Genomic DNA, 26,931 nt, shown 5'->3' with positions numbered 1-26,931 from the left:
TTTAAATCTTTTTTTCCACTATGACTTGTTCAATCTGAATGGTAGAGTTCATTAATGATACCCTTTGAATTTCCTAGTCATTGCTTCTCTCAGTGGGGAAAAAATGCCCTTATTTTTAATGATAACTTTTCTAAGAAGTATATAGAAACCTCTCACCATTATATGTTCATTTATAAATTTCAACAATTTAAACGAAAGTTATTGATGATGATGATGAAAACTATTTGTTTTGAAACAGAGTCTTGATGTGGTGCATTCATGGCTTTATTAATTTGAGCTCATATTGTCCTTTCTCATACATGTCTCAACATGGAAATCTTCAAAAAATACTTTGATTCATACATAGGATTGTTGCTATAATAAAAAGGAAAAAAAAAACTACCAAATTAACAAATGGAGTCCAAGAACATGGCAATAGGAATTGTACTCTTAGTTCAGAGTGAACCTGGAATTCTGGAAAACATCTCCCTTCTTTTCTACTATTTAATACTTTACTACAAGGAATGTTCATTACAGGTAGTAGACAACATTTGGACACATGTATAAACATCTAACTCATTGAACGTTCTCTTCAAATGGCTTGCCCAGATAATGGGAGTCTTTGTCTGTAACATGTTCTTCAATGACGTGGATGAAATAATATTTTATATGTTCATAGACTTGGCAGGAGCATGTCTATCAGTACCACTTTTCTCTTCAGTGTCTTCCAGGTAGTAACTATCAGCCCCAGAAACTCCTACTGGAAAGAAATCAAAATGAAAACTACAAAGTTTATGGGACTGTTATTTTCCCTCTGCTGGATTCTGTTGCTGCTAGTAAATATGTTTTTGCTTGTGTATACAAGTACCAAAAGAAATAGCGAAAATAAGACACAAAAGAGAGCTTTTGAATTCTGCCTCTGTTGTTCTCTGTAGTCTTATTTTTGGTGCTCATTGTATGTTCCAACACCTTCATGATTTTCACACTTTATGGACATAAGAGGGTTCAATGGATCCTCAGCACACATGCTTTCCAAAGAACATCCCCTGAAAACAGAGCCACACAGACAATCCTGATACTGGTTTGCAACTTTCTACCATTTCATACTCTCTTTTCTATTTTACAAGGTTATATTGCTCTCTCACATAACCCCAGTTGGTGGATAATGAATATCACATCCATCATTTTTATGTGTTTTCATACGTTAAGTCCATTTGTGGTGAGTCGCCATTCCACATTTTTCAGATTCGGCTTCACTTAGTTACTGAATATAAAAATAAAATAATATTAAAGTAAGACTGTGCAATTCTTTGTTGTTGATTATATACATGTGTCACTTGTATCCTTCAAATATCATTGTAATTGTGTAATAATATATGGGGAGATTATTTTGATGTTATTATAATTTCACTTCAGAATTGTTCTATATTTTTCCCCATAGCCTACTGTCACCAATTATCTCACAAGTTCTGTGTAATAAGTTTAGTCATTATTTCATTCATTTGATATTTGTGGATTGTTCCTTTTGAAACATTTGCCCAACTGTTTCATAGGTGGGCACATTTATGTGGTCATTCTTTTGTTGTTCTTGTTGTTGTAACCAGTGTTCATAGACAGGTTAATTTTTTTCTAGTAGATACCATAGTATTCTACCGAGAAATGAATACTAGACTACACGTGAGACTTTCAATTCAGTTCCTTACTGATTTCTCCATGTTTCATCACTTACATATTTTTCAGTTATATTAATCTAAGAAGATATTATGTACTAGCATACACAAAACCTATGCAAGTTAAACTCAGACACTTGACACAGGATTGGGGAGGGAGCTGACAGTCACAGATTCCAAATACCACCTGAAATACAGATAGTATTTGATAGCCTCTGAGGAAATAAGAGATTCATTTTGCTGTAACTGTGTGAATTGCTATTAGGCTGAACACATTTAGAGTCAGACACTACGAATAAGAACATTTCATCAACACACAGGAAATTTGATAGATTTTAAAATAAAGTAACTTGGGCTGGAGAGATGTTTTAGTGGTTAAGAGCACTGGCTGCTCTTTCAGGAGTTCTGAGTTCAATCCACAGCAACAGCATGGTGGCTCACAACCCATTCATAATGGGATCCTAAGCCATTTTCTGGTATGTCTGAAGACAGCTACAGTGTATGCACTTAAAACAAATAAATAAATCATTTTAAAATTAAATAAAATGCAGTAAATTGAAGGAGTTGCCAGATCTAAGAAATTTGGAAACCAGGTTAACTATGATCAAGGTATATGTGTGAAATTCTCAATAAATTTGTTTTTAAAAATCATTGCAGAAGTCATTTGTAATAATAGTAAACTTTAATTGGTATTTGTATTTTCATTTGTTGCCAACAGGAGTTTAACATAGCTAAATGCAGTGGGGAAGAAAGAAGATGAATATACAGGACTACATTCTGTAAAGGTAGTAAATGCAGTGATTATCGTTAAAAAGCAGATAATCTCTCCACACAATATGTGCAGCAAAAAATAGAATATGTAGAAAAAAATTCCAGGATCACGTTTCTCTGTAGAAATTTTGATGAGTATTTGAACACTCTCCAGTCATGTCCCTTTATTGGTATCCACACTGGAAGCAAAGTGAGGGAAATGGAAGTGGAATGGTGCTATAAACTCTCACAAGTACCATGAGTAAAAACATACTGCACAGAGGTCCTCGTACTGAAATATTACCCAATCTCCTTACAGATCAGAGGAAATTACAAAATAAGTATGGTAATAACTAAGCCTATAGAATTCATTTTTTACACAAACAACACATCTCCTTTTCTAGTTCTTCATAGGCTCATGAACAGCATGTAAATAGTGCTTTGTTTATAATATTAGAAGGCCATCAGTAGGCGGAGAGGCCCTTGGTCTTGGAAGATCATATGTCCCAGTACAGGAGAATGCCAGGGCCAGGAAGCAGGAGTGGGTGGGTTGGGGAGCAGAGCAGGGGGAGGGTATATGGGGCTTTGGGGATAGCATTTGAAATGTAAATGAAGAAAATATCTAATAAAAAGAGAAAAATAATGTTAGAAGGCTCAATATAGTTAAAAAGACCAACATCTAATATTTTTTTTTCTGAGACACAAGCTAATTTCTTAATTGCGATCCAATTTAATACCCAAATTAAGTTTAATGCTTCAAATGTTGTACTGTATATATATATATATTTCCACTATGAAGTAGAAACCAGATAAGGAAATACTGACCAAATTAATACAGAAAGTAACCAGAGATATCACCAAAGACGGTATTTCCACATTGATTATCTGGGACCTTCAGTTCCAGTGCTTAGATAGCTATACAAATCCAAAGTTTGAACATAACATTCATTTTTCTTTATTGTTATGTTTATTCCTTGTATGTGATTCAGATTTCTCAGTATTTCAACAACCTGACAACTCAAAATTCTGTATTTACACTGAAATCTAGCTTCCACTTCCCTAGCTATAAATAATGTTTTCTTATAGCCCTCCATTGATGCTGTCATATACAATGATTTTTTCTCTGGTGGCTAAAATTCTAAGAGAAGACTCAGTGTCCCACTTGCTCTACATTTGACCACCTTCCAAATGTAACACTACATGCAATTTAAGACCAAATAAGATATCCAGCTTCATATGCACCCTTACACAGATCACCCATATAGCACTGTGGTCAACATCTAGTGCTTTAGGGTCCCAAAGGTAGAGTTGTATGAACCAGGACACAGCAAGTACACTGCCAAGTCAACCAAAGTACACTTTATTCAAATTATAGCATATTTTACACAAAAGACAGAACAAAGTTTTTCTCACAATTTCTAGTTCTTATCAGGTGCTATTTAACAAGCAATAGCTTATCTTGGTTCAAGTCGATCCAAACTTCCTTATAGACTGAGAAATCTGTCTGCAGTCCTCTTCTTAGATGTGCTGTTTATAATAATGAAAAGTAAAGTAAATTTCTCATGAGAAAAGGAAGATGAAGGCAACTTCCTCAGGTTTGCACCTTACTTGGAAAAACAGCAGGATTCTCTGCCTGAGAATGTATACCTCCTCTTTATCTTAGTATGCTAAGATTCACAGATACATCCGAGATTGCCCAGAAGCCAACAAGCTGGGAACAGTCTACCCATGCCATTTCTCTACACACTATGTTTAGTATTTTGAAGAAATTATTTTTTTTTAAAAGAAAGGAATTAAATATCCTGAGCAAGCAAATCCTCAAGCTTTCTTTTTAGACATCCTGTAATTTAACATGATAGGGTCTTACCCCAAGAACATTTTTTCCCATTTCAACTATTGATCAGGATCTTCCCTTTCAAGGTCACTACTCTTCTTAGCAAATACAGTATATTTTGTCCTATGATTGGTTGTAATCTTAAGGTTTCTCATACACCTTTTGCTTCCAAACAATAAGTTTTGAATTTCTTTCTGACTTAAATGCCATTTTTCACCCTAGACCAGGTTAAGAATTAGCACCAGTTAAGGTTCCATGTAGTCACTGTTACACTGACTTTAAATTTTCTGGGTAAAATAGGTTAAACATCACTCCTAAATACTATCTCTTAGAAACTTTCAGAGCGTGGCATTAAATAACCAAAAGCCTTGGAAAAATCATAAAATATATTTTATTCTTAGTTCTTTAAAGAGATATATGACCTATGCTCAATAGTCTGACCTTATTACAGCTCCTGATAGTCCCTCTGTTTTTTCTTTCTTTCTCTTTCTTTCTTTCTTTCTTTCTTTCTTTCTTTCTTTCTTTCTTTCTTTCTTTCTTTCTTTCTTTCTCTCTCTCTCTCTCTCTCTCTCTCTCTCTCTCTCTCTCTTTTTCTTTCTTTCCTTCCTCTTTTCCTTCCTTCCTTCCTTCCTTCCTTCCTTCCTTCCTTCCTTCCTTCCTTCCTTCCTTCCTTCCTTCCTCCTTTCCTCCCCCCCTCTCTCTCTGTCCTTTCTTCCTTTCTTTATGCTTTATTTCTTTATACCTTAAGTGCAATCTTCTCCAGGTGCCCCCTCACCGTTGTTCCTCTCAAATCCCCTATACCTCTCCTCTGAAAGAGAGAACACGCTAGGTTTCTCCCCTCCGTGACACATTAATTCTCTGTACAATAATGGGCATCATCTTCCACTGAAGCCAAACAAGGCAGATCTTTTGTATACTGATGCCAGAGTTAGGCTGTAACTTCAGACATAAACTCTACTCTAGTTATTTGGGGACCCATAAGGAGACTGACTTGTATGTCTGGTACATTTGTACAGGGGGTCCTCATTCCAGCCAGTGTATGGTCTTTGGTTGGTGAGTCAGTCTTTGATAGCACCCAGGTGTCAAGGTTATTTGACTCTGTTGGTCTACTTCACCTCAGCAGCTAACTGAAACAGGTGTAGATAACCAAAGCCAAATATCAGACTGATCTCGGGAGCTCTTATGGAATAGTTGGTAGAAAGATGGAAGGCCCTGAAGAGGGTAGGAAATCCATATGTAGACCAGGCTAGCCTCGAACTCAGAAATTTTCTTGCCTCTGCCTCCCAAGTGCTGGCACTAAAGGCATGACTTGACCATTCTTAACTAATGGTCTGACCTTGTATACCATCTGTATTGTCCTCTTCCTTTATTCCCCGAGCCCATATGACCTCTAACAGCTCCCTGTACTATTCTAAACCTCTAACCACAGGACACTGATCAGTGCTGTGTTTTATAGATCTTTTACATAAAAATATTTACACAGAACAAGTTCTAACAAAAACAAAGAATATGAGATTTGTTTTCACTGCTTACATTACTCATACAAGAAAATTATGAGAATATGGATTTGGAGTGATATAGGTAATCGATAGTATTTTGTGCTAGCTACGGCACTGATTTTCAGCAGATTGCAAATGGTTGCCTTTCATTACTTCTCAGGGCAGAAAAGTTAGCGTGTGATGAAAAGAAGGTAAAAATATAGCATCTCTGGTGGATCAGCAAGAGGATACCATTGTTCTTTATACAGATCTTAATTCTGGGTCTAATGTAAGTCAGAATACAGTATGGAGATTATATCATATCATAAGAAATGTTGCCTGAGACCTGCTGCCATTGTCTATCTCCTGAAGAATGACAAAATCTGGACATAAGTTACAGTTACATAACTTCTAATTTTTGAGTAATTATAATACTTCTATAGTATCATCAGATCTTCATGGTAATTTACTACCGGCATAACTTATAAATTGTCTCATAGTTATTTATGACTGCATGGCCATAAACATAATATATTCACTATTTTCTGTATACCCAGAGAACCACTCATTCACTATATTCATAGTTGAAATGGATGGGAATGATCTATTGAATTCATCTTCACTGTCAAATATGAAAAAATCATTTCGTTTGTTACCACCTTGATTTCTCTTTCTGTATCTAACTTGTCATTACATCAATGTTATTATTTATATAAAAATATTTTCTATCTATAAAAAGCATAGCTCTGTAAATTTTTAACACATGAATATTTTTCTTTTGAAATACAAACTGCACATTTATCCTAAGTTTTGTATAATGTTATGCCAATAACTAAGCCATTTAACTTGTCAGTATCCCAATCCTCTGTTGATTTAATCATTGCATTGTGATATAGATTAACTATATCTCTGTCAGGAAGACAACCTATCCTAAAGACATCTACAGAGCAGGTCATAAAAAATATTGAATTCTGCCTGATAGTTAGCTAGAGATTCACTTACTGGTATTTTTTTTTCAAATAACAGGTGTAATAATTATCAATGCCAATAAATTTTGAGAAACTTCTATAAATAATCAACTTACCATACATTGACTCTAAGCCTAAAATATACAAAAGAAATATTGGAAAATACAATGCAGTAAAATTCCAGCAAAGCAGACACTCTGATTATGATTATTTAATTAGGAACTACTAACAATCATGGTAGTTGGTACATACAAATGAGATTACCATTTACGTGGGAGTCTTAAAAATTAATAAATGAAGAAGCAAACATGAATATATTACCAACATTAATATTACCACAGACTTAGATAAAAATATTAGCATTATTTTTAACTGCATAAGTTTTTTTCCATTTTAAGAAATTGACATTGATCTAGTCATACCATAGTTGGTTTGCACATAGCATAAGACAACAGTAAGTAAAATTGTGTAATCATCATAAACATATATAACATTGATTTTAAAAAGTTATATCATAACAACATGATATTTTTTCACAATTGTGTTTCCTTATGGAAAGGTTCTCCAGTGATGATATAATTTGTTCACTCAGTCTCTAGAAACTGAGAGTAAATATTGAAGCCCCACATATTTGATCTTCCTCAAACAGTATTACTTAGGATTGCTAAAACAGAGTACTATTTTCACAATAGAATAATAGTACAATAGAATAAGCTGTTTGATTCCAACCTGCTATACTACTACATGTATTAGTTTTAGCAGATTAAAATCCAAACTCTGAGTACAGTTTTCCTTAGAAAGACAAGTGGTTAGGCATTAGTTTTATGTTGATATTTTGTATGAGAAGATGAACTTAAAATTTACATGGTGTGGGAAAGAAATCATACAGTCAATATTCCTGAGATAACATTATGGGATTTGTTGATTTCTAACTCAGAGAAAGCTTAATCTTGGCCTAGTTGAGTCATGATTCATCACAAAAGGTCCCAGTGTAGGAAAACATATTGAAATGATTGCTGTGATGTTCACCAGCCACCAACCAGGATTATATACAAGAGCAATGTAACCTTGTAAGATGGAAGAGAGGGCATAAAATCCTATAAAGGTGGATACCAAGGCCAGTATCCTGTGGGTAGCTCTGGACTCAGGAGATGTTCTGGAGCCAATGTTGATGCTGTGGATATGTTGAATGCTTTGCCTGTGCATATAGAGAACGACAACCATGGAGCTGCTGGACCAGATGATAATGAAAGAAAACAAAATTTCAGGAAGAACAATAAATGCAGTATATAATGAGCTTATAAAATCATCATGAACTACAGTGGAGCAGTGTTTGAAATGATTTTTATGTGTAAGGTTCTTTCTGTTCTCTTTGTTATACATATAAACAGGAAAAATCAGATTTAATGCCATGTAGAGAATCCACCAAAGAGAAGTGAAGAGACCAATATGATTTGGGGATTTGAGTTTAAGACTCATTGAAAAAGAGGTCCTAGGACTGATGGTGATGGCCTGGAAGACACTCAAGAAGCAGGTGGTACTAATGGACATGTTTCTGCCCAGTCTTTGAATATACAAAAGGAATTTGCAGCCAAAGTCATTGATAAATCCTTTTAGCCCAAAAGTTTGCATTGTATGGAGCAGTCCTTTAGAAAGAAGGATCAAAAAGTTGGCTGTGAATAGGTGTGTAAGAATCAAATTTGTGGTCTTTATTGTATGTTTACTATAGTAATTGAATAGGTAGCTGGTAAGAAGAGAGAAATTTCCCAGAATTCCAACTGTACTCTGAAATAAGAACACTGTACCTATTATCAAATCCTTGAGGTCCATTCTGTCATTTAGCAATTTGTCCTTGAACTGTTGCAAAATCACTTCCTTGGGTTATTGACTTGAACTCTTGGAGACCTGGTTGTTGATGTGAAAAAAATTGCCTGGGCTCTAGATTGCAATGTTCTAGTAGTTAACCTAAACGGAGAATTCTGACTCAGAAAATCATTTTGTCAGAAATATTTGACAAAAATATTTGTCAGTAACATTGCTGAAATTTTCCAATCTATATATTTATGAAAAATACTTCCAGACCTTCGAATAGAAATATCAGTACTAAGAGTAAGTCTAAGTACCTGTTAGAGAATGAATGACCAGTGAATAAAAACATAAAGGATACTCATTGCTAAATTCACAAATGAACTTCCAGTTACAACTTATATTGAAAATAAAGTGATGTTAATTACCCTCTTATGAAAAAAAAGAAAAACAATAAAGAGAAAAAAGAAATCTATGCATTTCTCATCTGAAATTTAAACAAAATAAAAAACTTTTCTCCAAAATAATGCATGTATTTCTTTGTTCTCACCGAATGCACCATGTATTATATAGTAAAAGCAACTAACCACAATGTTTGAGTGACACAATAGAAAACATTTAAAGATCTAAGTCTCATAATAATTTATATAATACACATAGATATGGGCACTCTTGCTTTTTCACACGGATACAGAACTCATAAGCAGAGACCTCTTACTAAATAAACAACAAAATAAAAATATATGAAAAATTTCCACCACAGTCAGGAAGAAAGTGAGAATATTAAGTAAAAAATAAACTGAATGTACAATATTCTTATGAGATCCAATGTCTGATGTCGTTGAGCAGTAAAGGATAACTAATGATAAATCCATAATAAAAACACATATTTATGTGATTGAGAATACCATTAACCCCAAATATAGGCAGAGAAGACAACTAACACTAGTCAACCTGACCAAATTAATGAAAGCACGTAATTAGGTAAAAGGATCTTTTTAAATTCATGAACATGGGCTATATCCACCTAAAATGGATTCAAGACTTCCACCTTAGACATGAAAAGGACATGGTTATCATTTCGTGTAACAGACCTTACAGGACCATTTGTAATTGAAATTAAAGGTTGGGTGTAGCTCACTTCTTAAGAAATAGTGGTTTAATCATACACTGAAATGGCATTAGTTTTTCTGAACTAATTAATATGACATTTTAGACAAAGATAAAGACAGGCTGGTTTATCATTCTATCTACTTATGCTTATGTTCTATGATACCTTGCTCTATTTCTGTTATGTTTGTTTCTATGGGATCCTGATTTTGGGACATGGCTGTTTAGATCTTACAAGATTTAAACTCCCCATACAGGACAACAATTGGAAATGGAACGGCATGTCTGATTATTTATCATCCCTTATGACTTCTTTCAGAGTTCTTTATTCTAACCTGCATTGGTAATCAGGGAACACCTTGGTGAAACTGGGGTTCAAGAAACTGGGGTTCAAGAAATCTAAGCATCACTTGTCAGGCTTTCAATACCTAGTGTTGGGATACCCTGCTATAATATTAAGGTCAATGTTTGCCATGGCAAGATTAGTCCCATGAGTTTGGTACAGAGCAGAAGACTCACTTTCTATCAGGATTTCTTACACTCTACCTTACCTGAGAATCCACAACTACATCATTCTACCTAACAAATGCCAAATAACCCTTGGCAAAATTCCAGGACCAACTTGTTTGTAAGCCTGTCCTGGCTAATGAGGTATCACAGAACTTCAAACTTTAGCCAATGAAAATTCAACCTAAGAGGAACCTCTTTTCCTTTTCTTAGATTTATTATAGTTCATTTCAGTCCTAATAAAATCTATGTGTGCAAGCTGTTTTTTGAATACTGTATGAAATAGCTGCTTTACTGTCATCTAAAATAACTGTAACAAGAGGGAATAAAGAGGGGCTGAGGGTGGGGATAGAGGAGATGAGGAAGCTCATCTAGGTTATACATTACTGGGTTAAGGGTCTTCTTACCATGACATGATAAAATTTTCCTCTGGTAAACCAAGCCTAAACCACCACAAAGACCCCTCAATGCAAAACTGCTGCAGAAGCAAAATCTTTACTCATTAGCAAAATTTAGACTTACAATTTCCCAAGTCAGTAGGTCTGTTGATGAGAACAAGAGCAGAAGAAGTGTTGATGTTAGGCACTGATGAGATGCCCACAACAGCTCTGAGGCTTAGTCTACCCCAGACCAGTTTACACCTCCTGCTAATTCCCCTGCTGCTGCCCCAGCCCCAGATCATGCCATCCAAACAAGATTTTTTTGTCAGTGCCCACCAGGCTTACTTAGGTTTTAATTGTCTATGATCTGTGACACTGTCAGCCAGTTGCTTTCTGAAACACCACAGTATTTTTGAAAAACAAAACAAAACAAAAACAAAACAAACAAACAAAAAACCCCAATAAAATAGCTGTAACAATAAAGAGCTTTAAAACTGAGATACAACTGAGTCTTACAACCCCCCACATTTTCTGTCTTTGTCTGTTTCTCTGGGTCTCTGTCTTTGTCTGTCTCTGTCTGTCTGTCTGTCTGTCTGTCTGTCTGTCTCTCTCTCTCTCTCTCTCTCTCTCTTTCTGCATTCATTGCCTGATCCTACCTTTTGTGCTTCAGATTCTTGACACACCAAAGGATGACAAGGAATAAAGAACTTGGTTCTGTTCCATTCTTCCTTGTTTGGTATGCAACAGAACCTAGACACAAGGGAAAAAGCAAAGAAATATATGGAATCACACAAACAATCCAAGAAACACTCAGGACCTCAGGACCTTGAGTAATACTTTGGTCCAAGTCATTGGATAGGCCCACGCAATGTTCAAAGCCATAAAGCAAATCAGAGAGGGCTGACCTAGTTAGTTGTTGTCTTCTTCCCTAAAGTTTATTCAAGCTAACAGAAAATGACTTAAGTCAGTCATAAAATGAAGTGTTATGTTCTACAATGGTTCAGTATAGAAAGACTGGAAAAATAAGTTCCCTGTCTTTATGAAATCTGTAAATAAAAAAAAATACTAAAAGAGATTCAACTGAAGAATTATAATTTTAAAGGCTATATATTACAGGGATAAAACTTTAAAATCCCAATATTTTAAAAGCAACTAAATTATTGGAAACAATTAAAAATAATTAAGACATCAGATTAACAGTTACCATATAAATGATCCATTTTTTAAATATACTTCATTACAAGTACAATCTTTATTTACTCTCCTGTGTGTTTTCAATGTTACAACTAATACAAGTAACTAAAACCAAATAAGTTATACTTTAAATCATATCTACCTAACAAATGGCCATCAAATACTATCTGATAACTGCTGAATATGACATGTAATATGTTTAATTGAAAATGCTTCCTGTGACCCACTGTTCATTTGAATTTCCTTACTATCATTTATAATTCTCAAATCTTCGATGGTGTCAATATCTAAATGTAGCTTTATTAGCCGATCAATGCAGGTTATATATAAAAACAAAGCTTTACATTTCTAGAACTATTGGGTCACATGATGAAAAAAGATAAACTCACAGATAGGTTTGATTTAATAGTTGTTTGCTGTATATCAAAGGATACATAGACTTCAAATGTAAAATTCACTGTTTAAAGAACCTGACTTACAAAGACTGATCTCAATAAACAATAACTCATATATGTGTAATGTAAAACATAAGTGCAATGCTATTTAAGAGGAGAGAGCCCCAGCTGATTCCTATATTATAGTGTATTCTGAAGCATTGTATATGAAATACAAAGAAATGTATAACAAACAAATACAAAAGAAATATGGGTTTATACATTATGATTTTACTCAGGAGCAGTATATCATGGATCATCAGTGATTACATATTCTATGGATTAATGTAGAATTAATGCATGTCCCAATAATACAACATGCAGTAATAACACAGCCATATTGTACAATTATGAAAAAGCTATTAAGGACATTTTATATTTTTATTTTTTTGTAGAACTTGATAAAGACTCTTATTATATAATATGATTTGGACTGTAACTTTCTGTAATCCTGTTGTCTCATATTCTCAATACCTGGGATGGATTTTAGATATTACATGAAAAAACTAATATTTTATGGAAAATATAGCTTGGAAATTAATATAGTTATAGGTTATGAAAATAGTTATTTTAGTGAACTTCAAATTAACACATATTTTTCACCCAAGAACTAAAGTGAACAGTATAGAAGAACCACAGGTCTCCCTGACAGGTCAGGTTAGAACATTCAGAAAGTTCCAGAGAGTGAAAAGCTTTGTTTAAAATATATCATAATAATATTATTGAAATAAAAAATCTGTCAGAAGAAAAGGGGCAGTTGTCCTCTGACCACACACACACACACCCACACACACCCACACACACACACACACACACAATGTTCATGATCACTTTTGTATCTTATCATACAGAGACACACAGACATACACAAATACATTAGGAAAAATTGAACTATTATGCTTACATTTACTAAATTCCTTGATGAAATCAAATATATACTATATCAGGATTTTGAAGAAGCAATAATATGCAAGGTATTCATAGAATCTGAAGTCAAAATTTGCACTATATGAGTTTCCAAATTCTTAATCAATTTTCCTTATAAAATCTTTACTCCAGACTTCCTTCCTTTGATGTGTTGCTTCCCACACCAAGTACAAACAGCTCACCTGACTTCACCTGCTCAAACTTCAGCTCAGTGTGCACTTCCTGATCTGCTGAAATTTGTGAAATCCAGCATTAGCAAAAATCAAGGCATCTCAACTGTGAGATAAAGGTCAACATCTGTGACCTCATCTCCCTTATGAATTGCAGTTTTCATTACATCTACTGTGACAATGACACCACTTGCTTTGGGAGCCAATAACTCTTCTGGTACTTTTTTAATTATTAAATTTATGTGAGTGTCTTCAAAGAGACATTCCAAAGTGTTTGAAGAACTAAAAACAATTATATTCTCATGACATCTGAAGGATAACTATTTCAGAACATACTGAGAATATTAAAGTCTGCTGTGTGAGGACTTTACAAAGAGGTTTCTGTGACTTATTCTACTCAATCCTTCTCTTAACTCTTCTATAGAAAGTTTAGTCTATTATTAATTATCAGATTCCAGCACTGCCTACTGTTATCACATTGGGTCAAATACAATCAGTCAAAAATTCAGGAATAACAGCTGAAGTGTTTGTGGTAATGATTTGCACACACACACACACACACACACACACACACACACACACACACGAAAAATCATTGTTATCTTCCTTTCAAAACTGCTTACAAATTACATTGAATAATGATAAGGAAATATGCTCACAAAAAGTTACAAAAATCACTATGGCATGGACAAAAATCTTTGAACATGGCCCTATTCATCATAGAATTTACATACAAATATCCATCCTTCAGAAAAGTAATCACCTGTCTATTTTAAACAGTAGATATGCCCTGGCTGCAATTTTAAGATAAATTTCTTTAGTGGTCCTAGAGCATTCACAACTAATCATGATGAAAAATATATTGAACATTAATTTTTTACCATTAATAAGAAAAAGAAAATGTAGCAGATTAATATTTGCATTCTGGCCAAGAAGAATATTCCTTTGAGTATTTAAAGATATCAAAGCTACTGAAACATTTTAGTTCATATCAGAATCTTGCTTTTTGATTCAACTATATGATCAGTTCCCAAAACTCCCTAAATTTCAAGAATTCAATTCAATAATTACAAACATAGAGCTTGTTCTGACCTTGTCAATGTTTCCTGGATGAATAATGTGTAGGTTAAATGAGAAATACCACCATTGACAAAAATCAAAAGACTACCACCTATTTCACGAGGTGCAAACTTATGGGTTCTTTGGAAAGTTGGTTGTTTTGATGAAGTAACATTTGGTTGATGCAAACACAATTGAAGGGCTAAGGCAGATTTGTGAAGAAATGTTTGCCTGAAGCAGACACAGCTGAATGGATGTTCTGTTAAAACAAACATGTAAAACAACAAGTGATGAAGAATTTTTCATGAATAACACAGATGTATCTGTCTTAGACTGTGTTGTTGAGATCCATTTTTCAGGACTCTACAGGGAGAAAACACCAAATATCTTTTGGTAGGGTGTTGTGGTTTTTGTTTCTTTTATGGACTCAGGCTGATTGGCAGAGTGTTGTCAGTTGAGATAGACCTACTTGTTGAGACATGACATGAGGTGAGACAAGACCCATGAAGGACACCTGATGTTTGGAAGGACTTGATGGACAGTGACAGGGGCTGAGCTTGGTTTGATTTTCTGTGTAATATTTGTTGGTCATGTTTCTTTGTTGATATGTTTTTCACTGAGAGAGGCACAACCAAGAACTTTTCTATATGTTCTTGTTGGTCCTTGTCCCTACTGTTGACTTGTGGCAAGGATGAGTCCTGGCTGTCTCTGTTAGGTAGTGTCACTGCTGTTGAATTGTGCTTTTTGACTCAACTCTACTAAACTGTTGGAATTTATTTGAAATATTTGTGATTGGATCAAGCTGTCTTTGTTGAGGTGTGAACTGAGAACTGGCAATTTCTTAACAACACAGATGAGAGTTGTTCTAAAGAACCATTTTTAAACACATCTCTCATTTTCACTACCTCTGGTGGTTGGTGGGATAAAAGGGAGGCTAATGTGTTTAAGAACCATCATTAAAAGCAGACTTTAAAAATTAAGATAGAATTGCCCAATTTTTCATCCTCTTCAGAAAGGATTGAATGGGAATCCTTGATGAAGAACAGTTTGCATTGAGGAGGGTATTGATATTAACAACTTTGTATGTGAAGCCATGAATACTCAGCTTACTTTTTTTCTATTCTGCTTCCCAACAATGATGAGCAGTCTATAAGGGTATAAATGTCCAAATGATCTCTCCCTTCTTAAAGCTGTTTGCAGTAATGCTGTCTTAGTATAACGGCAGAAAAAATATTGAATGTATAAATTGGTACTAGAGTGAGGGATGAATGTGACTGACCATATTTGTTTTTGAAGGACAATAGGAGAGCTAGAAACTTTCTATTAGAAAAGCAGGTGAGTGCTGTAAGCAGATGTTAATGAGCTAATGTGCATGTAATCTGGCAAACTCTTATGGTGAAAGCAAAGTGAACTTTAAAGATTGGCTCTAGAATTTCAAAATTGCTCAGGGACTAGAGCAGCAATTGTGATGAAAGTCATTTTTGTCATGCTGAGTGAGACAGGGGCCTAGCAGGACTCTTCTCTGACAGGCTCTCACCAGCAGCTAATAGAAATAGATGCAGATAATGAGAACTAAATATTAGTTTAAAAAAAAAGAAAACCAAAACAAAACTCTGGGGTCTTATGGAATAGTTGGTGGAATGATTGAAGGCCCTGAAGAAGATAGGAAGTTCACAGGAGGAATAATAAAGTCAAATAACCTGGACACCTGGGAGCTATCAGAAACTGAGACACAAGCCAAAGATCATGCACCTGCTTCATAAAGGACCCTTGCACATATGTACTAAACAGCTTAGTTTTAATGTGGGTCCCTCAACCACTTGAGATTGGGATATCTCTAAAGCTATAGTCTGATTGTGGAATATGTGTTCCAACAGGGCTGCCTTGTATGGATTCAGTGGAAGAGTATTAACATAATCCTACAGAGAACTGACATGACATGGCAGAAAAAGCCTAGGGGGTGTCCCCACTCCCAGAAGAGAGCAGAAGTGAATATGAATAGAGAGAATCTACGAGAAGGCATCTGGAGGAGCATCATTTGGGATGTAAACAAAGAAAAATTAATGAAAGATAGAGAGAAGAAGAGAGTACAGAAGGCAGAAAAAAGAAAGAAATAGAAAAAGAAAGACAGAAGGGAAGGAAGGAGGGAGGGAGGAAGCAGAGAGAGAGAGAGAGAGAGAGAGAGAGAGAGAGAGAGAGAGAGAAAGAGGGAGAGAAAGAGAGAGAGAAAGAAAGGGAAAGAGGAAATATCAGGAGCCATAGTATTCTCAAGCATAGGACATATATCTCAATAAAGGAATTAAGATTAAAAACATCAGCCCAACCACAGACCTGTGCTCCTTCCAGTTTGTACCTTTTCCTGGAGCAGAGACTATGCTCTGGATACCCACCTACTCAGACAAAAGCCCAGTTGCAGCTCAAATCCCAGGTATTTTGACAAATCCAGAATCACAGGTGAGATCCCAAACACTACCCCAATTCCTGGCATAACCGAGAACCCTGGGAATGAGGGACACTGGCAACCTGTACAGTCACAGACTCATGCTCCTTCTGGTTTGCACCAGTCCCAGGAGCAGAGCCTCTGTTCTAGATACCCACCCAATTAGCCCACACCCAGATGCAGCATGACACCCAGTAGTTCTGACATATCAATAATCACAGGATCAGAGGATCACAGAACCACAGGATCACAGGCTCACAGGAGGGATAAGCTCTAGTCAGAGAAAGCTAGGCCAGTTAACACCAGAGATAGCCAGATGATGAGAGGCAAGCACAAGAACACAAGCATCAGAAACCAATACTACTTGGCAACATCAGAACTCACTTCTCCCACCACAAAAAGCCCTGGATACTCCAACAAACTTGAAAAGCAAAATTCAGATCTAAATTCCCATCTCATAAAGATGATATAAAACTTTAAGAAGTACATAAATAACTTCCTTAAAGAAATACAGGAGAACACAGATAAATGAGAAGCTCTTCAAGAGGGAACATATAAATTCGTTAAAGAAAAACAGGAAAGTAACTCAAAGCGGTGAAGGAATTGAACAAAACTGTCCAGGATCTAAAAATGTAAATAGAAACATTAAAGAAAATACAAATGCAGACAGCCCTGGAGATGGGAATCCTATGAAAAAGTACAGGAGTCACAGATGCAAGCATCACCAACAGAATGCAAGAGAAAGAAGGGAGAATCTCACGTGTAGAAAACATCATAGAAGACATTGACACAATGGTCAGGAAAATATGAAAATCAAAAATCTCCTAACTCAAAACATTCAAGAAATCCAGGACACAATGAAAATACCAAACCTGATATAGCTGTCTCTCAGACAGTGCCTGGCAAACACCGAAGGAGATTCTCACAGTCAGCTATTGGATGGAACACAGGGTCCTCAGCGGAGGAGCTAGAAAAAGTACTCAAGGAGCTGAAGGGGTCTGCAACCCTATAGGTGGAACAACAATTTGAACTAACCAATACCCCCAGAGCTAGTGTCTCTAGCTGCATATGCAGCAGATGATGGCCTAGTTGGCCACTATTGGGAAGACCGGCCCTTTGGTCTTTCAAACTTTATATGCCCCAGTACAAGGCAATGCCAGGGCCAAGTAAGGGGAGTAGGTGTGTAGGGGAACAGGGTGGGGGGAGTGTATAGGGGACTTTCAGGATAGCATTTGAAATGTAAATGAAAACAGAAAATATCTAATAAAATTATTTTAAAAATTTGTATAAACTCCAAGAACACATCAAAATGATCCTTCATGATGATCAAGCAGGCTTCATCCCAGGAATGCAGAGATGGTTCAATATAAGGAAATCCAACAACGTGGTACACCATATAAATGGTTGAAGTAAATCTCCATCCCAAATGGACCTGTGCAAAGAAAGCACAACTCAATTTATATGATTACAAGCTCTGTGCCTACATTGGGCAGATATATCACTATACTAATCTATGCCCCAGCTATGACATCCCTTATAACTTGTGGTTTATCCAGGCCAAGTGCTTCTGCTGCATTTTTCTCCTCCTCCTTCTCCATAGTCCTCCCTCTCCTCTCCCCCTTCTCCCCTAAACTTTTCAGCTCCACTTTCCCTTCCACTGCCCAATCACCAACTCTAGCCTTTATTTAACAAGTTATGGTGGGGAGAAGGTTCACAAGAAGTCACTTCCTCATCAGCTGCCCCTTCTAGGAAAGCAAAATTAGCATTATATTGCAGACAGCACCAGGTCTGTCTGTCCGCAACAATAAAGAAAAAAAAAAAAAAACCCTCAAATTCAAAGGAAAAACAAAACAAACAAACAAACAAAAAAAAACCAAACCAACCCATAACAAAACATGACCATCTCATTAGGTGCCCAAAGAGTCTTTGAACAAATTCAACATCCATTCAGGTTAAAATTATTGGAGAGATCAGGCATTCAAGGTCCATACCTAAATATAATAAAAGCAATATACAGCAGACCAATAGCCAACATCAAGCTAAATGAAGAGAAACTCAAAGCAATACCATTAAAATTAGGGACAATACAACGCTGCCCACTCTTTCTCCACTTATTCTATATAGTATTGATAATTCTAGCCAGAGCAACTGCACAACAAAGGAGATCAAGTGATACATATTGGTAAGACTAAAGTCAAGGTATAACGCATTGCAGGTGATACGATAGCATACATAAGCTCAGCAAAGTGACTAGATATAAAATTTACTCGAACAAATAAGTAGCCTTCTTTTACTCAGAGGATAAATGGGCTGAGAAAAAAATTAGGAAGGCAACACCCTACACAATAGTCACAATTATATAAAGTATCTTAGAGTGACTCTAACCAAGTGAAATATCACCAAGCAAGTGAACTATAGGTATGTCAAGAACTTCAAGTCCCAGAAGTAAGAAATCAAAGTAGACCTCAGAAAATGGAAAGATCTTGCATGTAGCTGATGATGGCCTTGTCTGCCATGAGTGGTATTGGAGGCCCTTGGTCCTGTGGAGGTTTGATACCCCAGTGTAGGGGGATGCTGTAATGGTGAGGAAAGAGAGGGTGGATGGTTGGGGCAAAGAGGAGTGAAAAGAATGGATGTGAGATGCTGGATTTAGGGAGGGGTAACCAGGAAGGGGTGATTATTTGAGATGTAAATGAATGAAATGATAAATAATAAAAAAGGATAAAAACATAATTTTGTGATAGCTTATGAAAGTTTGTGGCTATTTTCTGGACATCCTGAAAATTTACATGAAATAGAATTTAGGAGTGGTGGGTTAAAATATTTGGCCCAGGAAACTTAAAGTTGGAATAAAATCAACTCCAGCAAACCTTAACTATTGCTAGGGTGAAAAAAATGGCAGGAAGAACCCCAAAATATATTGTTTTGATAGAAAAGATTGAGTGCTTATCATTAAAACCAAGGCATAGAACAAAAAAGAAGGTATATTTACTAAGAAGATTAGTGACCTTGAAAGGGAATATCCTAATCCTTAATTGAACTTGGAGTAATGTTCTCAGGGCCAGACCATATCAATTTAAGATTATAATATGTAAAAAAGAAATTTTGAGATGTTGCTTGCTTATGAAATTTAATTTCTTTTTTTTTTCAAGACAGGGTTTCTTTGTGTAGCCCTGGCTGTGCTGGAACTCACTCTGTAGTCCAAGCTGGTCTCAAACTCAGAAATCTGCCTGCCTCTGCCTCCCAAGTGCTGGGATTAAAGGCGTGTGCCACCACGCCCGGCGAAGTTTAATTTCTTATACTTCCCAACATGGTGCCACATGGTTGATGTTTGTAAGGGTGAATAATGCGATCTATGTCTTATTTTGTCTTACATTATAAGCAATATTACATTTGAAAGATTGGCAAATGGAGAGAAAGTGAATCACTGGATCTTCCCATAGTTTATAGAGCCACTGGGGATATCACAGCATCCATGGAAGGCCATAAGTCAGCTTCATACAGCAACAGAAATGGAAGCTAAATTGCAGTGTAGAAATGGGAAATTTGAAATGTCAGATTGTTACGATACTAAGAAATATGGATCACAAACAAGGAGTAGGCCTATTGTTAGAAAAAATGAATGTTATGTTTTATAATGGGACTTGTGTAATGATCTAAGCCCTTGAACTGAAAGTCCTAGAGAATAAATATGGAGAGAAAGTCTTTGGTGATATTCCCACTTAGTTTCTGTATTGCTTTGATCCAGTATTTCCTTACCAGTTTCCAATTTCATAGTGGGAATAGAAATTAATAGTCTTTACTGTACTATATTGGAAGCATTAAATGAATTTAGATATTAAATCAAATCACAGATAAGAAATTACTTTGTGTCTCAGAAGAAATTTTAGATGTTGGACTTTTGAAGTATATTGAGATTCTAATCTTGTAATAGCTCTATTCTGCAAGGACACTGTAATATTTCAGTACACAAATTTCTATCTAGTAAATATGAGATAAATAAACTTCAGTTGATTCATTCTGCACCTATTTTGTGGAGGCATAATATCTTTTTTGACCATGTTCACTGTATTTACTACCTTTACAGAGTGTAGTACTTTCATACACATCTTCTTTGTTCTTATGCATTGCATTTACCTCTGATGTGTTCTTTGGCAGCAGATGAAAATTCAAATACCTATTAAAATTTACCTTTAAGAATTCAAGTGACTTCTATAAGAATTTTTTAAAATTTTATCAATTTATTGATATTTTCACATACTATATCTTGATCATAGTCAGCCTTATTTCTAAATTTCTTCAGATCTGCCCCATCCTTTAAGTTACTACATTTTAAAATTCATCAAGTTTTCTTTGTGTTGCTTAAGTACGTAGTTGCAGTGTGAATTACTGAATGTGTTCATCCTGATTTGATACTCACACAGTTACAGCAAAGTTAATCACTTCTTTTTCTAGCTGCTATGAGATACTAGTAGAATTTTGGGTAGGGTTTAGAATTCATGACTATCAGCTCCCTCCCACCACAATGCTGGAATATTATCTGACTTGAACTTGTATAGGTCTTGAGTATGCTGACACACAATAACTTCATGAATGGATTTATCTGAAAAAGAATATAAGTGATAAAATATGAAGAAGTCAAAAAGGTACTGACTTGCAAGGCTCATATGTAGAATTTTTTTTGCTCAATTCTTTAGACAGTCCTATGCTATTAGAGAAAAAAAATAACCTACCCATGAATACTGGTTATAACAAAGGAGACTGATATAACAAATAGTCTGACATATGAAACAGTTGTACAAGTGGTGGCGCACAACTTTAATCCCAGCACTTGTGAGGCAGAGGCAGGCTGATTTCTGAGTTTGAGGCCAGCCTGGTCTACAGAGTGAGTTCCAGGAGAGCCAGGGCTACACAGACAAACCCTGTCTCAAAAAACAAACAAACATTCAAAATATCATAGAATCATAGGTCTACTGAAAGAAATGGAGCCTATATTTATGACATATAATTGGTGAAGAACCTGTGGCAATAGACTATAAGGAAAGATATGGAATAATTCCACAGTGAAATAATAACAACATTGAAATAATATCTCCATATACTACTACATTATTACCCTGATATCTTGAGAGACACAAGTGACTCAAGCTAAGTTCATCAAGAATGAAAAAAATGCACAAAAATGGTTTTATATTAGTTTATAGTTAAAGCAAAATCTGGAAAAAGTGGGATAATGACTTAGCACAAATGTACCTAAAGTAGGAAAACACATAGAAATGATAGATGCAATATTCATTATCTGCCAAGTGGGGTTAAGTGAAAGAGAAATATAATCTGTAAAATGGAAGAGAGAGAGAGTACAAAAAGCTAGAAAGGTGTAAATGAAGACCAGTTATTATTGTCTGTGTGGCTTTGTTTTCAGGGGACATTCTTTTGAAATCATATATGCTGAGGATCACTTGAACCTTCTTTTTGTGTTCTTAAACCATAACAATCATGAAGGTGCTGGAACATGCAATGAGCACAGAAAGTAAGACTTCAGGGAACACCCAAATGCTTTGTCCACTGAATCTATTATTTTGTGCCTACTTACAGAGAGAATTCATAACCTTGCTTTGTGTCTTATATTTGCTATTCATTTTGGTATATACATATACAGGAAAAACATATTTACTAGCAGAAACACAATCCAGCAGAGAGAAATTAACAGTCCCATAAACTTTGTAATTTTGATTTTAATTTCCTTCTAGTAGGAGTTCTTGGGGCTGATAGTGATTTCCTGAGAGGTACCCAAGAGACGGGTAGTGCTGTTGGATATGCTCCTGCCAAGCCTTTGAACATATAAATTATGTTCACATCAAACATCAATGAAGAACTGATTCAAACCCAAGGCTCCCATTATCTGGGCAAGACCTTTGGAGAGAATGATAAAGGAGTCAGACATGAACACATGTGTAAGAATAATCCAGGATAGGGAAAACTACTCTCAACAATGAAAGAACTTTTGGGGAAAACACCATCCCTGACCTCAAGCTGTACTATAAAGCAATAGAGCTAAAAATTGAATGATGTTGGTACAGAGACAGAGAAGATCAGTGGATTATAACTGAAGACCCAGAAATGAACCCAAACACCCATGGTCACTTGATCATTGACAAAGAAGTAAAAATGGTTCAGTCGGAAAAAGACAGCATTTTCAACAAAAGGTACTGGTTAAACAGGCTTTCAGCATGTAGAAGAATGCAAATGGATGCATTCTTATTTCCTTGTACATAGCTCAAGTCCAAGTGGATCAAGGACCTCCACATAAAACCAGATAGTCTGAGTAGAAGAGAAAGTGGAGAAAAGCATGGAAAACATGGGCAGAGTGGAAAATTTCCTGGCCAGAACACCAATGGTTCATGCTAGAAGATCAACAATAGACAAATAGGATCTCATGAAACTGAAAATATTCTGTAAGGCAAAGGACACTATCAATAGGATAAAATCAACAGATTGGGAAAAGATCTTTACCAATCCTACATCTGAGAGAGGGCTAATATCCAATATATACATATATGTATACATATACATATATGTATACGTTTATATATGTGTGTATATATATATATATATATACACATACACACACACATATATATGTATATGTATAATGTATATGTATGTATATATATATACACACACATATATATATGTGTATATATATATATATATACATATATATATATATATATATATATATATATATACCTCAAGAAATTATATTCCAGAAAGCCAAATAACCCTATTATAAATGAGGCACAGAGCTAAAAAAGAATTCTTAACTGAGGAATACCTAATGGCTGAGAAGCACCTAAAGAACTGTTCAACATCCTAAGTCATCAGGGAAATGCAAATCAAAACAACCCTGAGATTCTACCTTACACAAATCAGAATCACTAAGGTCAAAAACTCAGGTGACAGCAGATGCTGGCGAGGATGTAAAGAAAGAGGAACACTCCTCCATTGCTGGTGGCACTGTAAGCTGGTATAACCACTCTGGAAATCTGTTTGGTGGTTCCTCAGAAAATTGGACAGAATACTACCCGAGGACCCACTAAAACCACTCCTGGGCATATACCCAAAAGATGCTCCAACATATAATAGGACAAATGCTCCACTATGTTCACAGCAGTCTTATTTATAATAGCCAGAAGCTGGAATGAACCCAGATGTCTTTCAACAGAAGAATGGATAAAGGAAATGTGGTATCTTTACACAATGGAGTAATACTCAGCTATTGAAAAACAATGAATTCATAAAATTCACAGGGAAATGGATGGAACTAGAAAATATCATCCTTTTGTGAATTAACCAGTCATAAAAAACACACATGGTATGTACTCACTGATAAGTGAATATTATTAGCCCAAAAGCTTAGAATGCCCAAGACAATACTCAAAAACCACATGAAGCTCAAGTAAAGGAAGACCAAAGTGTGGATGCTTCAGTCCTACTTAGAAGGGGAATAAAATAATCATGGAAGGTAGAGTGTCGGTGCGACATGGGAGGAATAGAGAAGGGGAAAGGAGAAAGGTGGGCAGAGTATGGGAGGAGTCAGCGGTGATATTTAGAGGGTCAGGAAATTAAACAGAGGTGTGTAGCAATGGGGAATGGGGATCTAAAGGTAGCCACAAGAAAGTCCCAGATGCCAGGAAAACAAGAGGTTCCGAGGACACAAAGGGGGTGACATTAGCTGAAATAATCCAAAATATGGAGGGAGAAGCTGTGGTGACCATATCCAGAAGTTAGGCATGGAGGCATGGTTCATGCTTGAAGAATGGAGCCACCCACTCATCTCCCAAATGTTAACCCAGAATTGCTCCTGTCTAAAGGAAATACAGAGACAAAGAGTGGAGCAGAGACTGAAGGATAGGCCATGCCCAACACTATTACTGATGCCAAGAAGTGCTTGCTGACAGGAGCCTGGTATAGTTATCTCCTGAGAGGCTCTGCCAGAGCAGGATCAATATAGATGTGGATGCTCAGATGCTCACAGCCAACCATCAGACTGAGCATGTGGACCCCAAGGAGAAGTTAGGAATTACTCAACGAGCTTCAGTGGTTTGCAACCCCGTTGAAAGAACAATATAAACAATCCAGACGCCACAGAGCTCCCAGGGACTAAACCACCAACCAAAGAGTATCCACGGCTCCAGCTGCATATGTAGCAGAGGATGTTCTTATCAGGCATCAATGTGAGGGGGTATCCTGGTCCTATGAAGGCTGGATGCCCAGTGTAGAGGAATGCGAGGGAGGTGAGGTGGTAGTGGATGGGTGGCTGGTGGAGCACCCTCATAGAAGCCGGGGGAGGGGTGATTTTATAGGGTGTTTGAGGAGGGGAAAGTTGGAATGGGAATAACATTTGAAATGTAAATAAATAAATTGTCTTTCCAGCCTATTTTTTGTTAGTATAATGGATGTCTACTGATTTTGTTTATTTTTTCCAGGCAATTTATTGAAGGTGCTTATCAAATGTAGGATATCTCTGATAGAATTTTTGACTCCATTATGTATACCAACATATAATCCTTGGATAGTACTACTTTGATTTTTATTCCAGTTTGTATCCCCTTGAACTCCCTTTGTTGTCTTATTGTGCTAGCTAGAACTTAAAGTACTATGATGAATAAATAGTGTGTAACCTTCTCTCATCCCTGATTTTAGTGGAATTGCATTACTTGTATTTAATTTGAAGTTGGGTACTGGCTTTTAATATATTGTTTTTATTATGTTTAGGTATGTGCCTAAACATATCATGTGCCATGATCTCTCCAAACTTTCAACATAAAGGGGTGTTGGATTTTTTTCAAAAGCTTTTTCAGCATCTAATGAGATTATTATGTGATTTTATTTCACTTTGTTTATATGGTGGATTACATTGGTAGATTTTTATATATCAATCCATCCCCATATCCCTTGGGTGAAATATACTTGATTACGGAGAATAATATTTTTGATCTGTTCTTGAATTTGGTCTGTGGGTATTTTATTCATTATTTTTCCACTGGCGTTTATAATAGAAAATCTTCTGAAATTCTCTTTACTCATTGAGTGGTTTAGTTTTCAGGAAGACTGTGGCATCATGAATGAGTGTGGAAATAATCTTTCTGTTTTGATTTTTTTGTAGTAGTTTAAGAAATATTGGTATAGGGATTTATTTTAAATTCTGGTAGAATTCTGTCCCAAATACTTCTGTCCTTATTCTTTTTGAGGTTTGTTGTTATTTGAGGTACTTTTAATGATTCCTTCGGTTATAGGACTGTTTAGTTTATTTGACTTTAATTTAACTTTGGTAAGTGGTATCCTATTAGAAAATTATTCACTTCATCCAGATTTACCAATTTGTGGAGTATCTACTTTTGAAATAATTTTTTTTCTTTAATTTCCTTTGTTTCTGGTGTTATGTCTTTGATTTCATTTCTGAAAATATTAACTTGGATGTTGCTTCTCTGCCTTTTAGTTAGTTTGGCTAAGGGTATGTCTAAGTTGTTGAATTTTTCAAAGTACCAACTCTTAGATTTGTTGAAAAATTGCATTGTTCATTTTGTTTCTAATTGATTGATTTCAGCCAGAACTTAACTATTTCTAAGCCTGGCATTTTAACTGGTAGCAACAGAGTATTCCAGGAAGACTGACAAGGGACCAAAACACCTAGTTCTAAGAGCCTTTGAATGTGAGGTCTGATGCACTCTCGAGTCTCTTTGCTCATGGGGTATTGTCATACCCCGATAGGAGTCGCACCAGTTTTCAGTATCACAATGATGGGGGCACCTTCTTTGCCTCTCTCGTACCCCTAGTCTCTGCCCAGGCTTGAGGATATCTCTCTAACCAGGTCCCTTCTAGTACTTTTCTCGATGGGGCTTGAGGCTCATGTTATCTACATTCTTCTTTTAATTTTAAAGCTAAAATTATAGAGATAGGGGCTTGCTAAGAGATTGAAGTTCCTTCTGAAAAGAAGCTTATTTGGGCTTTTAATTTTGATAGTAACAATGGGTTGGGGCATTCCTTATCAGTGGTCCAAGAGTATGGTTTCTGACCAGTAGCCCCGATTACTAATGGTTTTCTTGTTCCTCAATTTCCCCAGTGGCTCTTTCAGGACTGAAAACTTTGCTCAGGTATGAACAAGGAAATCCGTGGGGGTCCTCTCCACAGTTAGGGTTACCCTAGGCTCGGAGAGGGGGGT

The 26,931-nt window shown here is 35.9% G+C and overlaps 1 protein-coding gene and 2 pseudogenes across 1 annotated transcript; 1 reads left to right on the top strand and 2 right to left on the bottom strand.

The window, feature by feature from the left end:
• Vmn1r-ps142 (vomeronasal 1 receptor, pseudogene 142) lies at positions 394 to 1,240 on the top strand (annotated as a pseudogene).
• Vmn1r224 (vomeronasal 1 receptor 224) lies at positions 7,613 to 8,509 on the bottom strand. Its single transcript, NM_001166735.1, has one exon. It carries the CDS (start codon positions 8,507 to 8,509, stop codon positions 7,613 to 7,615), a length of 897 nt encoding a protein of 298 aa, NP_001160207.1.
• Positions 21,895 to 22,650, bottom strand: Vmn1r-ps141 (vomeronasal 1 receptor, pseudogene 141; annotated as a pseudogene).

This window comes from Mus musculus, chromosome 17 (assembly GCF_000001635.26).
Source record: "Mus musculus strain C57BL/6J chromosome 17, GRCm38.p6 C57BL/6J".
In the NCBI taxonomy this organism is placed as follows: Eukaryota; Metazoa; Chordata; class Mammalia; order Rodentia; family Muridae; genus Mus; species Mus musculus.
Note: the sequence above shows the minus strand (reverse complement) of the source record. Positions and strands in the feature narration are given on the sequence as shown.